The following is a 14,705-nucleotide window of genomic DNA, read 5'->3' as shown; positions in this document are numbered from 1 at the left end:
CTCCCTAACATACAGAGTCACCCCACTGCCTCTCATTCCAGGCCTATCCCTTCTGAAGAGCTTATAGCCATCCACTGCAGCATTCCAATCATGAGAAGCATCCCACCATGTTTCTGTGATGGAAACTACATCATATCTGTCCCTCTGCACAATGGCTTCCAGCTCCTCCTGTTTGCTGCCCATGCTGTGTGCATTGGTATAGATGCACTTGAGCTGGACTATCGATTTCACCCCCAACTCCAGCATGCCACCCCTAGGCTCATCTCTAGTGAGCCTGGTTTTATCCCCTTCCCCCTTTGAATCTAGTTTAAAGCCCTCTCGATGAGGCCTGCCAGCTCATAAGCAAGAATCCTTTTCCCCCTTGGAGATAGTTGCACTCCATCTGCTGCCAGCAGGCCTGGTGTCTTGTAAACCACCCCACGGTCAAAAACCCCAAAATTCTGCCAACGGCACCAGCCCGAGCCATATGTTGACAAAGTGTGCTTTCCTATTCCTTTCAGCATTCCTCCCTGTCACTGAAGGGATTGCCGAAAACACCGCCTGTGCTCCCGCTCCATCTATCAGTTGCTCCAGCACTCTGAAGTCTCTTTTAATTGCCTTTGGGTTTTAGTGAAGCATTAAAAAAGGCAACTATGAAAAAGCAAAGTTAGGAAATGACAATACTTCAGTTAATTCCTACGGTCATACAAAATATCCTATATAGTGAGTATAAACAAATTGTGGGCTTAGAAATGTTAGTAGACAAACTAGGTCGCAATCCAGCATGGCACTTAAACACATCTTATCTTTAAACATGCAAGTAACCTTACCAGATTGCTCATATGCTTAAGTTAAACATGTATTTGCATGCGTTACAGACTGGTGCTCTAGTTTGTAAAGTATACAAAAACAAGAAAAAGAACACCCAAAAGAAAAAAGCTACAGGGTTTATGCAGGAAGATGGGGTAGGAGGAAGAGATGGGGAGAAAAGTCATGCAGAAAAGGAAGCTTGGAGCTGTGCATATTATGGTAGAGGATGCAGAACAAAAGTGGTAAGAAATAGTGTGGAGGATTTAATGTCAATAACCCACAGTTGTTAGAAGCTGACTCCTCTGCCTAGTAATAATGTTACTCAGCTGCTAGATCACTTTCTCTTGATGTATGTCAAAGTGCTTTGAAAAAGGCACTTACATGCATTGTATATCGATCTGAAGTACACATTCACACAAGAAATACAGACTGCAGATACCTCTAACGGTAAACTGAAGTGGTACAAATGTTAAAATAAAAGCTAATGTTCTTTGTTCTGAATGTCATTGCATTTAAGAACCCCATATTTACCTGACTGATTTTCTGCTCAATTTCACCTGAAAATTCTGGAACTGGTCCAAAGGTGTTCAGAACACGTCTCATACCTTCACGGTATCTTTCACAATAATTTGAAATACCTAAAAATAAGAGTGAAAAATTGCATTTCAACAGAAATTCCTACTTAAGTTCAGTAAAGGCTGCCTGTGCTTATCACTGTCTTAAATCAAGAGTCCAAAAAAAAGGTGTGCTCTTACGCTTAAGACACCTAATTGTCATCATGGAAAAATGGATTCTATCCACCACATTTCCATTAAGGTTCATGGAAAAATCATTTAGGACATGCCTTCATTGCAAAACCAATTCATGTTACATACCAACAGGCAATGCTATGTGATGGATGTAGTACACAGCCATGGATATACTCGTGCTTTGTTCCTTGAGACCAGAAAGCTTCCCCAACCAGTGTTCACGAGGAGAATACTCTCACTTCTCCTCTCCTCCTGTTTGGTATGTGCCCTATCAGTTGAAGCATTCCTGGTTTTACTTTTATTTATTATCCTGGAGTGTATCAAGAGCAACATGGCTCAGAGAGACAGGGTCAAAGGCATGGAGACCCAGGTGGCCTGCAGTGAAGGAGAAAGGCTTAAAGAGGAACAGATGGATCTTGCAGATCAACAGCCTGTATTGCAACTGGGGTTTGGCTTTTATGACCACAGGACCCTCTCTGATGGTTGAGCACTGGCACGGGGAGACAGGATCCACCTGACAAAGTGAAGAAAAAGCATCTTCACAAAAAAACTGGCCAATCTGGTGTGAAAAGCTTTATATTAGCAACACTGGAAAAGTGAGATTACAAACCTGTAGTCGTGAGTAAAGGGCGTACAGAGGTGGAAAGAAAAGAGTGCAGGCTAACAGGTAAAAGAGAAACCTCAAGAAAGTATAAAAAAAGGCAGGAGTCCGCCTCTAGTGTATATGCACAAATGCATGTAGCCTGGGAATCAAGCAGAGAAAATAAGAGCTCCATGTGTGGTCACATAGCTATAAGACTGTTGGAGCAACTGAGGTGTGGTGGGATGGCTCACAGAACTGGAGTGCTGCAGGGACAGATACACACTTCAGGAAAGACAAGGAGGGGGTGTGCTCTCTCTGTAAAGGAGCAGCTCAGATGTATGGAGCTATTCTATGGTATGGTGAGAGCCTGTGGGACAGCATCAGTGGAGAGGCCGGTAAAGGACATCCTCCTCCAAGGGCAAGAACAGTCCATCCTGATATTCAGGAAGACAAGTAAATGTATCAAGAGATTGGCTTGGATGAGCTCCAGTGCAAAAAGGCAGCATACAGGAGGTGGTAGCAGGGACAGTAAAAGAGAAATTTAAAAACGCTGCCTAGGCATGTAGGGATGGTGTCAGGAAAGCCAAAGCACAGCTCCAGTTGAGACTTGCAAGGATGTCAAGGGCAACAAGAAGGATGTCTACTGTTACATTAGTAATAGAAGGCTGAACAATGAAAGTGTGGGCCTGTTGCTGAATGGGTGGGTGATTTAGTGACAGGAGAAACAGGTAAAGTGGAGTTACTCATTGCTTTCTTTGCTTCAGTCTTCACTGGCAAGGTCTCCTATGCTTCTGTGCTTAGAGGCAGGGCTCAAAGAGAAGAATAGCTATCAGCAGTAGGCGACGATCTGGTCAGTGACCATCTGCAAGAACTCAGCCCTACCTGAGACCATGGGACGAGACAGACTCTATCCAAGAATATGAGAGAAATGGCCCATGCCCTTGCAAGGCTGCTTTCTATTGTATTTTAAAAATCATGCCAGTCAATGCATCAGTGTCATCATTTGAGATCCCCAGATGACTGAAGGCAAATATTGCACCCATCTTCAGAAAAGGTCAAAAGAACAGCCTGGGGTACTACAGGCCAATCAATCTCACTTCCGTCCCTGAGAAAATCAAGGAGTAACTCCTCTTGAAACAAATTCCTTGGCACAGGAATAAGAAGAAAGTGATTGTGACAGTCAGCATGTAGTCACCAATGGGTACACCATAGTGTAAATCATGTCTGACTGACCTTGTTACCTTATGTGATAAAATCATTTGATTTGTGGAAAATAAGAAAGTAGTGGATATCATTTCCCTCAACTTTAGAAGGGTATTTGACTGTCTCCTGCGATATTCTTGTATCAAAGTTAGGACATTAAGGTCTGCATGCTTGGACAACTAGATGGACAAAAAAAATGGGTTGGATACCCAGGCTCAGAGGTTGTTATGGGTTGTACTCTACCTGGAGGCCAGTAAGAGTAGAGTATTGCAGGAATCTATCCTGAGACCTCTACTGCTTAACAGCACTTACTCATAAATGATACCAAATTGGGCAGGGGTGGGAGGTGGAGGGGGATGGACCAGCTGATACATTGGAGGGCAGGTCTGTTCTTAGACAGGCTGGAGGAATAAGCCAACACAAAACCTTAAAAAAAAATTAACAAGGACAAATGCAAGATCCTGCACCTCAGAAGGAAGAGCTCCTTGCAACAACACAGGCTTGTAAACCCCAAGAACTCCTGGTCATGGTAGCAGCAAGCTGAACATGAACCAACAGTGTGCCTTGGCAGCAAAGAGGGCCAACAACATACAGGCTGGGTTAACAGCACACCCATTAGAATGAAGGAAGTGATTAACCGCCTTTACTCAGCAGTCAGTAGGCTGCATTCTGTTTGGGATTCCCCAATACAAGAAAGACGTTGACAAATTGGAGCAACTTCAGCAGAGGCCACCAAAATGGTGGGGGCTGGAGCACTTACCCTGTGAGGAGAGGCTAGGGGAGTTGGGCTTGTTCAGTCTGGAGCAGAAATGGCTTTGGGGGGGACCTAACAGCAGCTCCCCAGGACCTGTGGGGAGGTCACTGAGCAGATGGAGCCAGGCTCTTTACAGTTGTTGCACAGCAGGAGGACAAGAGACAATAGGCACAATTTGAAACGAGAGGTTCAGACTGGATACTCAAGCACTGGCACAGGTTTCCCACAGAGCTTGCGCAGTCTCCATCTCTGGGGGTTTTCAAGACTGGATGAAACCCTGAGCAGCTTGGTCTGATCTCAGAGCTGACCCTGCTGTGAACATCTTAAAAAATATGTGGTCAGAGAATCTGAGAACCAGCTAACTGGTAATAATGGGTAAAATGGCAGTCAAGTAGACCATGGCTGAATTAGGGAAATCCATCAGCTCCAGTAGGAATCTCAAAAAAATTACTGTTGAGGCACTAGAGAGGAACTGGAATGATAAATGCACCAAAAATATGAATTGGTCATTTAGCCAGACATATACATCTAGTACACTTTTTAGTGCTATTAACTACCACATAATCAAGAAAGGATAAGGCAGCCTTTCCCACTGTACATCAATCAAGAAGTAATGAGCTGCACCACAACAGTAAATGAGCAATGCTTGTCTGGCAGTAAGCAAGCTGCCGTGAGTAAGAATGCGATTATCCTGATGAACCTCCTAAATCTGAGAAGGGAAGTTCTGGATATCCACTAAAAGCTTGTGACAATCTCCCTTTTCCGAGAACCATAGAGACTGAAGAATTTGCTCTTTTTGTTATCTAATTATCAAAGCAAAGAGGAGAAATCTGCAGAAGACAAAGCAAACAGTTACAGTCACCAACTCTTTCATGAAGACTCAGGAGATCATACAGACCGAGAAGCATGAACCTGAACTGCTTATGGTCTTATCCAACCACAAAATACAGGAAATATAAGTGGGGTGGCCTGACTACCACACAAAAGAATGCAACTCAGCTCAAGAGTCACTAAGCAGTCTCTTTCCTGAACAGCTTGTAAACAGTTCCCTGGAATGCAATACTGTGTGATAGCAATACTGTAGAACTCGCACCTGTCTAACCATAAATGGTTGACGTTGAAAGGTGGATGAAGGAATAGAAACGTCTGACTACTGGCAACTATGAATCATAAACTACAACACTTATACTGCTCAACGTGCCTGAAATCGCTGAATTACAAGTTTTCCAAAAGGCCTCTGAAGTTAGAAAGAGTAAGAAGAACACTCTTGTTACTGCACCAGAGACAGAACTTTCAAAGGACAAATGCTAAAGGAAGTATTAAATTTCCTTTAAGAAATTAGGACTCTGAAGTCATGATGACCATCCGATAAACAACTGAAAGGACAGAATGGGAGAACATGTCCGCTGCGTGACAGCAACATGGAGTTTTGAGAATATTCACCTCTCAATAAGTGGACTAGAAACATTCTCCAGTATCAGAAGGAAGGAGGCTACGAGAAAAAACAGCAATCCTGTTAAGTAGCTTGAACCCGTATTTGGTGTCAAGAATGTGCCAATCAGCATTTAGTCAGCCTCTTTCCTTGTGTTACCTACCCATGGAGCGTATGTGCTCCTAGAACACACTCTGGCATGTTCTGGCCTTCTGCAACACAAAAAGGGAGGTCAGCTGACCATACAGGTTTATTGGTGATCTAATTATATGGAAATTTAGTATTTTGCTCAATTTACTTGATTGACACACAGACAGAAACCTCCAAATTGCCTAGTGGGCTCCAAAACATCACTGGCAGGAAGTGAGGTTCGGGAAGAGAAGCATTTCTGTGGGATGCGGAATAGGCTGTAATACAATTCTACCCCTTCACTGAGGGAATAAGCAGAAACCATCTGCCTCCATAAACGCTCTGGAAAGGACCACTGGTTATCAGGGTTTACTGACCATAACCTGTCATTAGCATAAGTGCTTACCTGTTACATCTTAACAGCTGGGCTCACAGATCAACCTACAGGGGATATGCTTATTCACATGAGCAATCTTGGAAACCCAAGACAATTCTGGATGAGACTCATGCACCAACCACAAGATGATGATATTTACATTTCACCTTGCTCACATGACCTTTTTCTTCTAACGCTGAGGAGTCTGAGCAACAAGTTTGCCTCAACATCATGCAACATCACAGAAAGTTCCCAGATGTAGAAGTAGGAATGACTGAGGCTGAAAAGTGCACAACTCTCTGAACTTGCTGCTGTTGCCAGCTGGGCAATCACAAAATCAAAAATGGCAATTCAGGCAAATCTGATAATTCAAGCAAATCCATGTAAGCAGCTAGCAATTGAAGGAATGGTAAACAAGGCAGTACCAGTTACCAGTTCTTCTGGTGCTTATGCAGATGACACAGGTCTATGACACCTAGACCAGTGCTAAATAGTTTGGGTTTGGTACTTTTCCAAAAGCAAGGGGAACCTCTCAACCACAGATAAGCTTGGTAATAATAAGCTTGTGGTAAGCTTGTGTAATAATACCACCAGCTGGGCAATCACAAAATCAAAAATGGCAATTCAGGCAAATCTGATAATTCAAGCAAATCCATGTAAGCAGCTAGCAATTGAAGGAATGGTAAACAAGGCAGTACCAGTTACCAGTTCTTCTGGTGCTTATGCAGATGACACAGGTCTATGACACCTAGACCAGTGCTAAATAGTTTGGGTTTGGTACTTTTCCAAAAGCAAGGGGAACCTCTCAACCACCTGGTAAGCTTGTGTATAATACCACAGATCTGAGTAGTTTTGATTCTGGTACAGTCAGGAGAAGGCAGAAGAGAAAACTATGTGCCAGAAAACGTTTTCACCAGCTTCAATCTAAACAGATAACATTAGTATCTTGGGAAAGCTGAATGCTTGGATGTAGCTGATCCATTTACCTGGTGAATGTGAACTCCTGAGCTGGAGATGGCCTTCAAAGCTCACTCAGCCAGCTAGTCCTGGAAATCAAGCTCCTACTGGCAGCTCACCTACAGCCTGAATGAATCAGAACAATTTCTGGCTGGGTGTACCTCACCAATGCAACAGAGACATGCCAAATGCAGGTTGGGTAATACAATTCACTCAACTGCATGCAACATATGAATGAAAAGAAGCCTTATGCAAAGTCAGCAAAATCAGAAAAGTGAAAAAAAAAAAAGAGCTCCTACTGGCAGCTCACCTACAGCCTGAATGAATCAGAACAATTTCTGGCTGGGTGTACCTCACCAATGCAACAGAGACTGGCAAATGCAGGTTGGGTAATACAATTCTCTCACTGCATGCAACGTATGAATGAAAAGAAGCCTTATGCAAAGTCACCAAAATCAGAAAAGTGAAGAAAAAAAGATATGGGTCTAGAGAAGAGCAGCAGCATTAGTACAGTTGATCTCAACATTGCAGTTGAAATGGCAACATGCAGGCATGTATATGTATGCTGCATGCCAAGCAGGAAGCAGACACCGCAAAATCTTTCAAGTCTCAAGTGAAGGGAATACACCAAAAGTTATAATATACATAGGTTCTCACTCAAAGATTAAAAAAATAGTAATTTCAAAATAGCTAACTCAAGCTAGCACTCCCAATGTGAAATGTCAGTGGAGCTTAGTGCAATCTTTAACTTGGTTTCAGTAATCAAGATCAACCCTATGCTGCCAGCTTCATGAAGGCACTTGAGCAATGGGGAATATTGCTGGAAAAATCACTTTGCTTTTCAACTGCAAACTCAAAATTGGCAAATCTTTGACTCCAGGCTTTTAGATTTAGGAGTCCTTTGGTTCAAAGGTCAGGGCTATTGCAAAGGTGGATGAGAAGAGCACTTGACTGGAGCACAGGGACAAGAAGATGGAAAACAAATATGACAGAATCTCTTTAACTTTAATCCTTGTTGATACTGCCCAGGGAGCAGCTTAAGCTGGAAGAATTAGCATCTGTAAACAGTATGAGAGAGACAGGGCAGCACCTGGGAGCTGGAGAAACAGGAAGAAGATGGCAAATGGGTCTGTTAAAAACAACCAACATCTCTCCTTGCATCCTGTTGCTGTGCCCACACTGCGCCCCACTATGTCCAACTGGAGAAAAAGAATGAAGCAAGATGCATCTGGGACAGAGAAAGAGGGGAATCAAGTCTCAGCACAGAAATGACGATAGTTTCCTCTTGTCTATGTGGTTTGTTGGCTCGTTGTCTAAACCTCCATCTTGCACACTCACCTCATCAATGTTAGAGGGAAGGGGCTGTGGCAGATGTTGCAGCAGGCACCCAAGAACCACAAACAGAGCAGAAATACCTCCAGGGAAGGTAGGAGTTCCCTGAATCTTCCTTCTACCACGTATTTACAACTATGGCGGAGAGTGGAAGAAGAGGAATGAGTAACAAAATGTTCTAAGGGAGTAGCAGATACAGGACTACAGAGAAGAAAGGGGGAATACGCTATCTTCCTTGAAAGTCCCAAACCCACTCATTGTAGAGAACAGTTACAGGAACATGTTATCACAAACTAGACAAGGGCATTGATTCAAGGCTCTTCAGCTGCCCATAGATATCTAGGAAATGCAAGGCTCTTTATACCACCAACAAAGGAAGAACAAGCTGCTGCTTATTTAGCTTCAGTGAGAGTCCAGGCAGTTTACAAAATAGCTAATGAACTGTCCCACAAGAATTTGTTCACATAACTACACTTCGAGTTTGCAGGTCCTTACCTGAAGGACTTGCACTGGTGTGGTGCAAGCATGGGTATCAGTGAAATGTCTCCAGCTGCATCATCAAAATGAACAGGGCATTGATGAAGGAAAAGGAACTCAGATATTTAGCTTAGGATCATGCATAGGATGCTTCACTGCCCTGAGAAGACCTCTTCAGAAATGAGGTTCATAAACATAAAGGTGATGGGAGTAGTAGAAAAAAAGAAAGGAAAACATGACAGTATAAAATGTAGTATATAATGTTCATACATTATAGTATGTAAGCATCTTCAAGTATCTTGGCTTCCTGTATGTTAGGTCTGATTCCTTGCTCTTCATAAGACAGACAACAGGCATGAGGGCTGAAGGATGCAAGCAAGGAAACTTGGTAAACCAGTCTGTCAAGGACACTATGTATGGGGCAAAACAAGGAAGACAGCAAGATATTTGTGAAAGAAAACAAGAGAGGAGCAAGTGTTACTGGCAAGGGCAGTAAACACACCAAAGACAGAGGGTGCCTCATGATACTGAGTATTAGCTTGATGACTTTAAACCTGACAAGCAGCATAATATGATACTGTAATGATTCAAAATGAATAGGCGAGATGGTCAAGCCACTGATGTAATAGCATCAACTATTTTAAGAGTTTGGGGTGGGGTTGATTTTAGCAAGTAAAATCTAAGAAAAGGCTGCACTGGTAAGACTGAAGAAGAGTAAGGATGAGAACAGAAAAGAGGGGCATACTTCAGGAACATCATGGAGGAATCTGTCATGGTTAGGTTATGTTCAAAGAAAAAAAAGTCCCAACCTCTTTGTTTTGCTGATAGAGGGATTACATTTCTAGACATTACAGCTCCAAGGGAAACTTTCTAAACATAACCCTGTCTTCTTCAAGGGTGTATCTCAACACAGATGCATGCTCTTAGTTAGGGTGTGACTTCACAGGATGCTTGCTACTCTACATTAATCCCCATATGAATTCACTTAGACTGTAGCTGCATGAATACTTTCAACTACCCTAAGACAGTGGTAACACCAAAAAAAAGTTTCATTTTCACTGTCCCTGTGTTACCATCTCAACAGAAATGCACAAATATTTGTGCAGGACTACTGTGAATTGGAGCAAAGTATTAAACGAAGTTCATATGAACCACTTCTTTTGTTAGATCAGTTTCAAATCTGGGATAAATTCCTCAGTCTGGAATGGTGACCACACACATTCTTTCGTTAGCACAAGGGAGAAGGATGCACCAAGATGTGTTCTTTAGGACACATCTTATAATGACTTGAGCAATAAAGCATTGAGAATTCCTGTATCAAGTCATGTGCTCCTTTCAGAAAGTGGAGGGAACCACTTTACACCTAAAAGTCCATAGAAGGAAACTGGTGCACAGCAGCCAGTATGCCAAAAAATTCACATCTTTGCTTACTGCACACAAACTTTTTCATACAGAAAAGCCCTGCAACTGCATAGAGGCAAACAGCAGTTCTAGAAGGACTATAAGCTGCTTTCTTCAGCCTATTGGGAAGTGAATTGAATATATATAAACATGTATGAAATAACTGGTGGATTCATGAAAGAAGAGGTTTTTGTATGATTATGTGCCACCGTGATTATTTCATCTCAACAATACCCTCTTACAAGTATTCCTGAATTAAGTTGAAATATTTTATTATCCTAAAACATAACACGTGGGTTGGACAGAAAGGGATGCAATCTTCCTTTTCTTAGATTTTAAGACCTTAACTTGGAGATTCTCGCACCTTCTGCTTACTAGCTTGTGGTGCAAAAGCTCTCAAACTGGGTTAAAGCTTGGTTTGCTCCCTACATGGCAACAGTAAAGCAGCAGCCATATCAATGAAAATAATCTCTTGCTTTTGAACCAGCCAGCATGCCTGTCTACAGCAATTGTTAAAAACCATGCTTGGCTATGTTTTGCCTAGCCAGACAAGAAAAATTTCCTTCCTTTTAACTATGGCTTATGATTCCCTGTGCTTTCCTTTTCATGTTTTGTGCTTTTCATACAGCAAAACAATTCTGCTCCTATCATCCAAAAGCAATTCATCTGGCAGGTGCTTCTAAGACAAGCAAGCATTCCCACTTCCAGTATGAGAAACACAATTTTGACTGTGAAGACTAAATCCTAGCTTACTGGGTTATAGGGACTATACACCAGCCCAAATTTCCACACAACTCCTGTAGACACTTGTATGAGTACCACAGTGAGTGATAGGTAGAATATGAACCTGGAATGGTATTTTTATAAATGCAGGAGAGAAAATAGCAACAAAGATCCTTCAATCTCCTCCTATCCAACTCTTCTGCTAATATTAGCAGTTTAGGCCAAGATTAAGTTCCAGTTATAGCTCACTAAATAACCCACTAATAAAGTAACTGATCTAAGACAGCCAACTGTGAGATTTATATGAAGAACTTTTGCTGCAAACATGTAAAACACAGTAAATGATAGTCTAGCCTCTGGTTTTACAGATAATTTTTTGCAAGGGTTTAAAAGGAGCAGACAGTTCAAGAAACAAGAGATTCAGGAGATACAATCTTACTGAGCCTGGATCATCTTCAGTATATTCACAAATAGCAGGTACATACACAGGAGAGACATAATCCCATGATAAGTAAATGGTTAAAATGACTCTACTGAAGTCTATTGGTGTTCCTTGTAAAAGATTTAACAGCATTTGTTGCAATGCTGCCATATGAAATCGTAAGACGACAGACTCAATAGACAGACCTTACTGAAACTGAAATGAACATTAATTTTATTTACCAAAACCAACAATCAACATTATAATACTATGCAATTCGGATGTGCTTTCTTCCCCCCCAAGCAGTTTCCTTCCTGTCTGTTGCAATTCAGTTCTCAAACCACTGTTGCCACTTCTGATCCTTTTAGTGACTTGTTGCTATGATTTTATTCCACACTCAAGGCTATTGGCTCACTGCCATATATTCAACATTTTTAATATTAATGCATGGATTAACTGGTAATCTAAAGTGGCCTGGATAACAGCTTTTGATAGGACCACTTATGAATATGGAGGAAAGGACATCAGAAGTAACACAGGGGAAACCTGGCATTAGCGCATAGGAAGTTCATGGGAGGATCTTGATGTATGCATCCCACAGGGAAAGAAATAACACTGATCTCAGAAAAAGAATCGCTGGAATAATATTCTTCACTCAAAACAAAACAAAAATATCACATCACCCTCACCAAAAAAATCCATCTTCCAGGATCTCCCAAAATGAGATTTTTTTCTCACATGCTCCCTGCATCCCCATCATCCTTCCTCACTGTTAACACAGAGTTTAGGATTGTAGGTAACTAATATCTTATGGCTGTAAAGAAAGGCAGCTCCTGTGAAGTTGGTTAAGCTGCTAGACAGGCTAACAAACAGAATAGAGGGGATTTCTTAGTTCTACCTCCATTTGCCTCCATTGATAAAAAATAAAGACTATTAGTAAAATGCATCAGAGCGGGTTGTCCTGGGCAATCAAGAGGAGGTCCATACTATTCCATATTATGCGAAGCAATACTGGACAACCAAAGAATATTATATAATGTTAAAATAACTCTACAGGTATATTCTGGTTTTATATTTTGCAAGTCCACCACAAGACTACTTTTCTGATTTATCAGTCTATTGGATTATATTTCATAATTTTTCTTCTTGTGATCTGGAATACTAAAATTCCTAACAGAAGGTAGCATTAAATCTAGAAGCATGAATAAACAGCCTACCAGTTCCATGTGTTCCTTAAAATTGGCTTGAGATGGGAAATTTCAGAAATGTTTTTGTAACAATTAATATTTCCTAATAGGAGGAAGGAAACTAAGTTGGATCATGATGGAATATCAAATGCCAAAGGGCACTCCAGGAAGAGCATCAAAATCAACCCAGATGTCTTATATGATTCCATTCACCTCAAATAAACATTGTTTTAGAATTACAGAAGCTAAAACATGGATTTAAAAAAAAAAAGATTCACAAATACGATTTGATCTCTAAGGCAGATAAAAAATTTTTGGCATTAACAAGCATTTGTTTTGGTTTTATGTTTTAGTAGAGGCAGTTCAGCAAGTTACTCTGACAGAAGACACCATGCATGGATGGGGGCAGAACATCCTCTGCATGTTCCCGCAGAGGATGGCATAGCAGGTTTGTGGAGTGGTGGGGGCAGGACCTGACAACGCTGTCCTGCAAGACTCCTAGTAGATTCCTGTGCTTAAGGCTAGTACTACATGCATCTGTTCTGTTCTATGTAAAGAATGTATATGGTTTACATTGAGTTTAAAAAAAAAAAAGCACTCATCTACAGAAAGTGAGTTTCTGTTAACACTGGATTATTAGACGAACTTTTTCAATACCTTCTTTTCCTGACACTCAGACAGTTCCGAACTGTGAGTACAGCAATGTTTGCAAAGCACGGGGACAAGTCTTGGAAAAAATGAAGTACACAGCTAGCGTTTCAATGATTTGTCATCTTTCTTCTGATCACTTACAATAGGATAGCCAGCATCCATTTCCTTCCACTGACCTCAAGGTTTAGATAAATTTTCCTTTTTTCATCATTACAGTAAAGAGAGAGATGAGTCACAGTTGTATAGCAATCCTAACCTGGTTTGTTATATAACATTTCTGGAGCCCTGTGCAATGTAAGCCTTCCCTTCGTATTCATATAATTTTAAACTACCCACCTTCTGCATTAAGATGCATGGTTTCCAGAGGTCCAATAAACGCGTATCGCATTCCCAACCCATCAGACATCACAAGGTCTAGATCAGTAGGAGATATTACTCCTTCCTGAGTAACAAAAGTAGAACAAGAAGGAAGATTTGTAAATGTTTGGTTTTAATGCAGAATTAAAAATGCTTTTTGTATATAATTAAAAAACTAAAGAAGTAATAAAAACTAAGGCTAGAAATAGCAGTTAGTTTGCAAAGAGAAACACACCTGTTTCTGTTAATATGCAAGCCTTCCTATGGTTCAGTATAAACAGTCATTCACATCACTAAGATTGCTGTAATTCATAATCCAAATACACTTTGATATATTTTGACAGTTGTCTTATTTTTAAATTTATAAATTAATACTTTTTCATACAGTACGTACTATTTGTATTTGTACACACTAGTTTGTCTGATACTTACTACTTATAATAATTCAAGTACTAAAACTAAATTGAGTTGTTTATGTTAACAAGTATACTTTTTTCTCAGAAACTGAGAATCAGAGAACACAGAGCAAACGTGACACTCTTAATAGCATATGTGACCAGAAGAGTTTATATCAAATCCAAGCACTGTACCAGATCTTTTAAATACAGGAGTTTTGGCTACATCTTACAACTCCCTTCGTATTCTCTTAGTGCTGGATTTTTGGGCATAGTCACAACTGGCAGAATGGAGGTGCAGCAATGGGTACTACTCCTGAGGCCACCTGCAAAAAAGGCTGGGACCAAACACGCAGGCAATACAGCTGCCACTCCCTTCCACAAAACTCACTGAACATTCAACCTACCCAGTCTCAACCTGCTGAGGTTCTGGAGTTCATTGCCAGCCTCACATCTCAGAGCTGGCAGGATACAGAGCATGCCACATGAAGCATTTCTCCTGTTAAAAGTTGAGCACTGCTGTTCCACCCACATGGTAGCACTTACAAGAAACACAACAGCCCCATCAGGTTAGGGCAAGCGCACAAAGGCTTGTAAAAAAATGAGTTACAGTTCATTACCTTAACAGATTTACTTGAGAAGAATAATATTTACTATATGGGATTGTTTTCCACCTACTAGAAAGATAGGAAGACCTATCTAACCAATTCTAACCAATTCCATCAGATAGAGCTTGGTTTCAAGAACTTGTCCTCTTTATTCCCAGAGACATAAAAACATTTCCTTCTG

The 14,705-nt window shown here is 41.1% G+C and overlaps 1 protein-coding gene across 1 annotated transcript in view; it reads right to left on the bottom strand.

Annotated features, from left to right (window-relative positions):
* Nucleotides 1-1,320: 1,320 nt before the first annotated feature.
* Nucleotides 1,321-14,705, bottom strand: part of CRYL1 (crystallin, lambda 1) — a gene marked incomplete at both ends in the record, with an annotated part of 54,935 nt that continues 41,550 nt past the window's right edge. Inside the window, 2 exons of the mRNA XM_010290773.1 lie at nt 1,321-1,427; nt 13,501-13,606. Of these exons, the coding sequence (XP_010289075.1) occupies nt 1,321-1,427; nt 13,501-13,606 (213 nt within the window). The remainder of the gene's footprint in view (nt 1,428-13,500; nt 13,607-14,705) is intronic.

Source organism: Phaethon lepturus, unplaced genomic scaffold (assembly GCF_000687285.1).
Source record: "Phaethon lepturus isolate BGI_N335 unplaced genomic scaffold, ASM68728v1 scaffold7437, whole genome shotgun sequence".
NCBI lineage: Eukaryota > Metazoa > Chordata > Aves > Phaethontiformes > Phaethontidae > Phaethon > Phaethon lepturus.
This window is presented reverse-complemented; position numbering and strand designations above follow the sequence as displayed.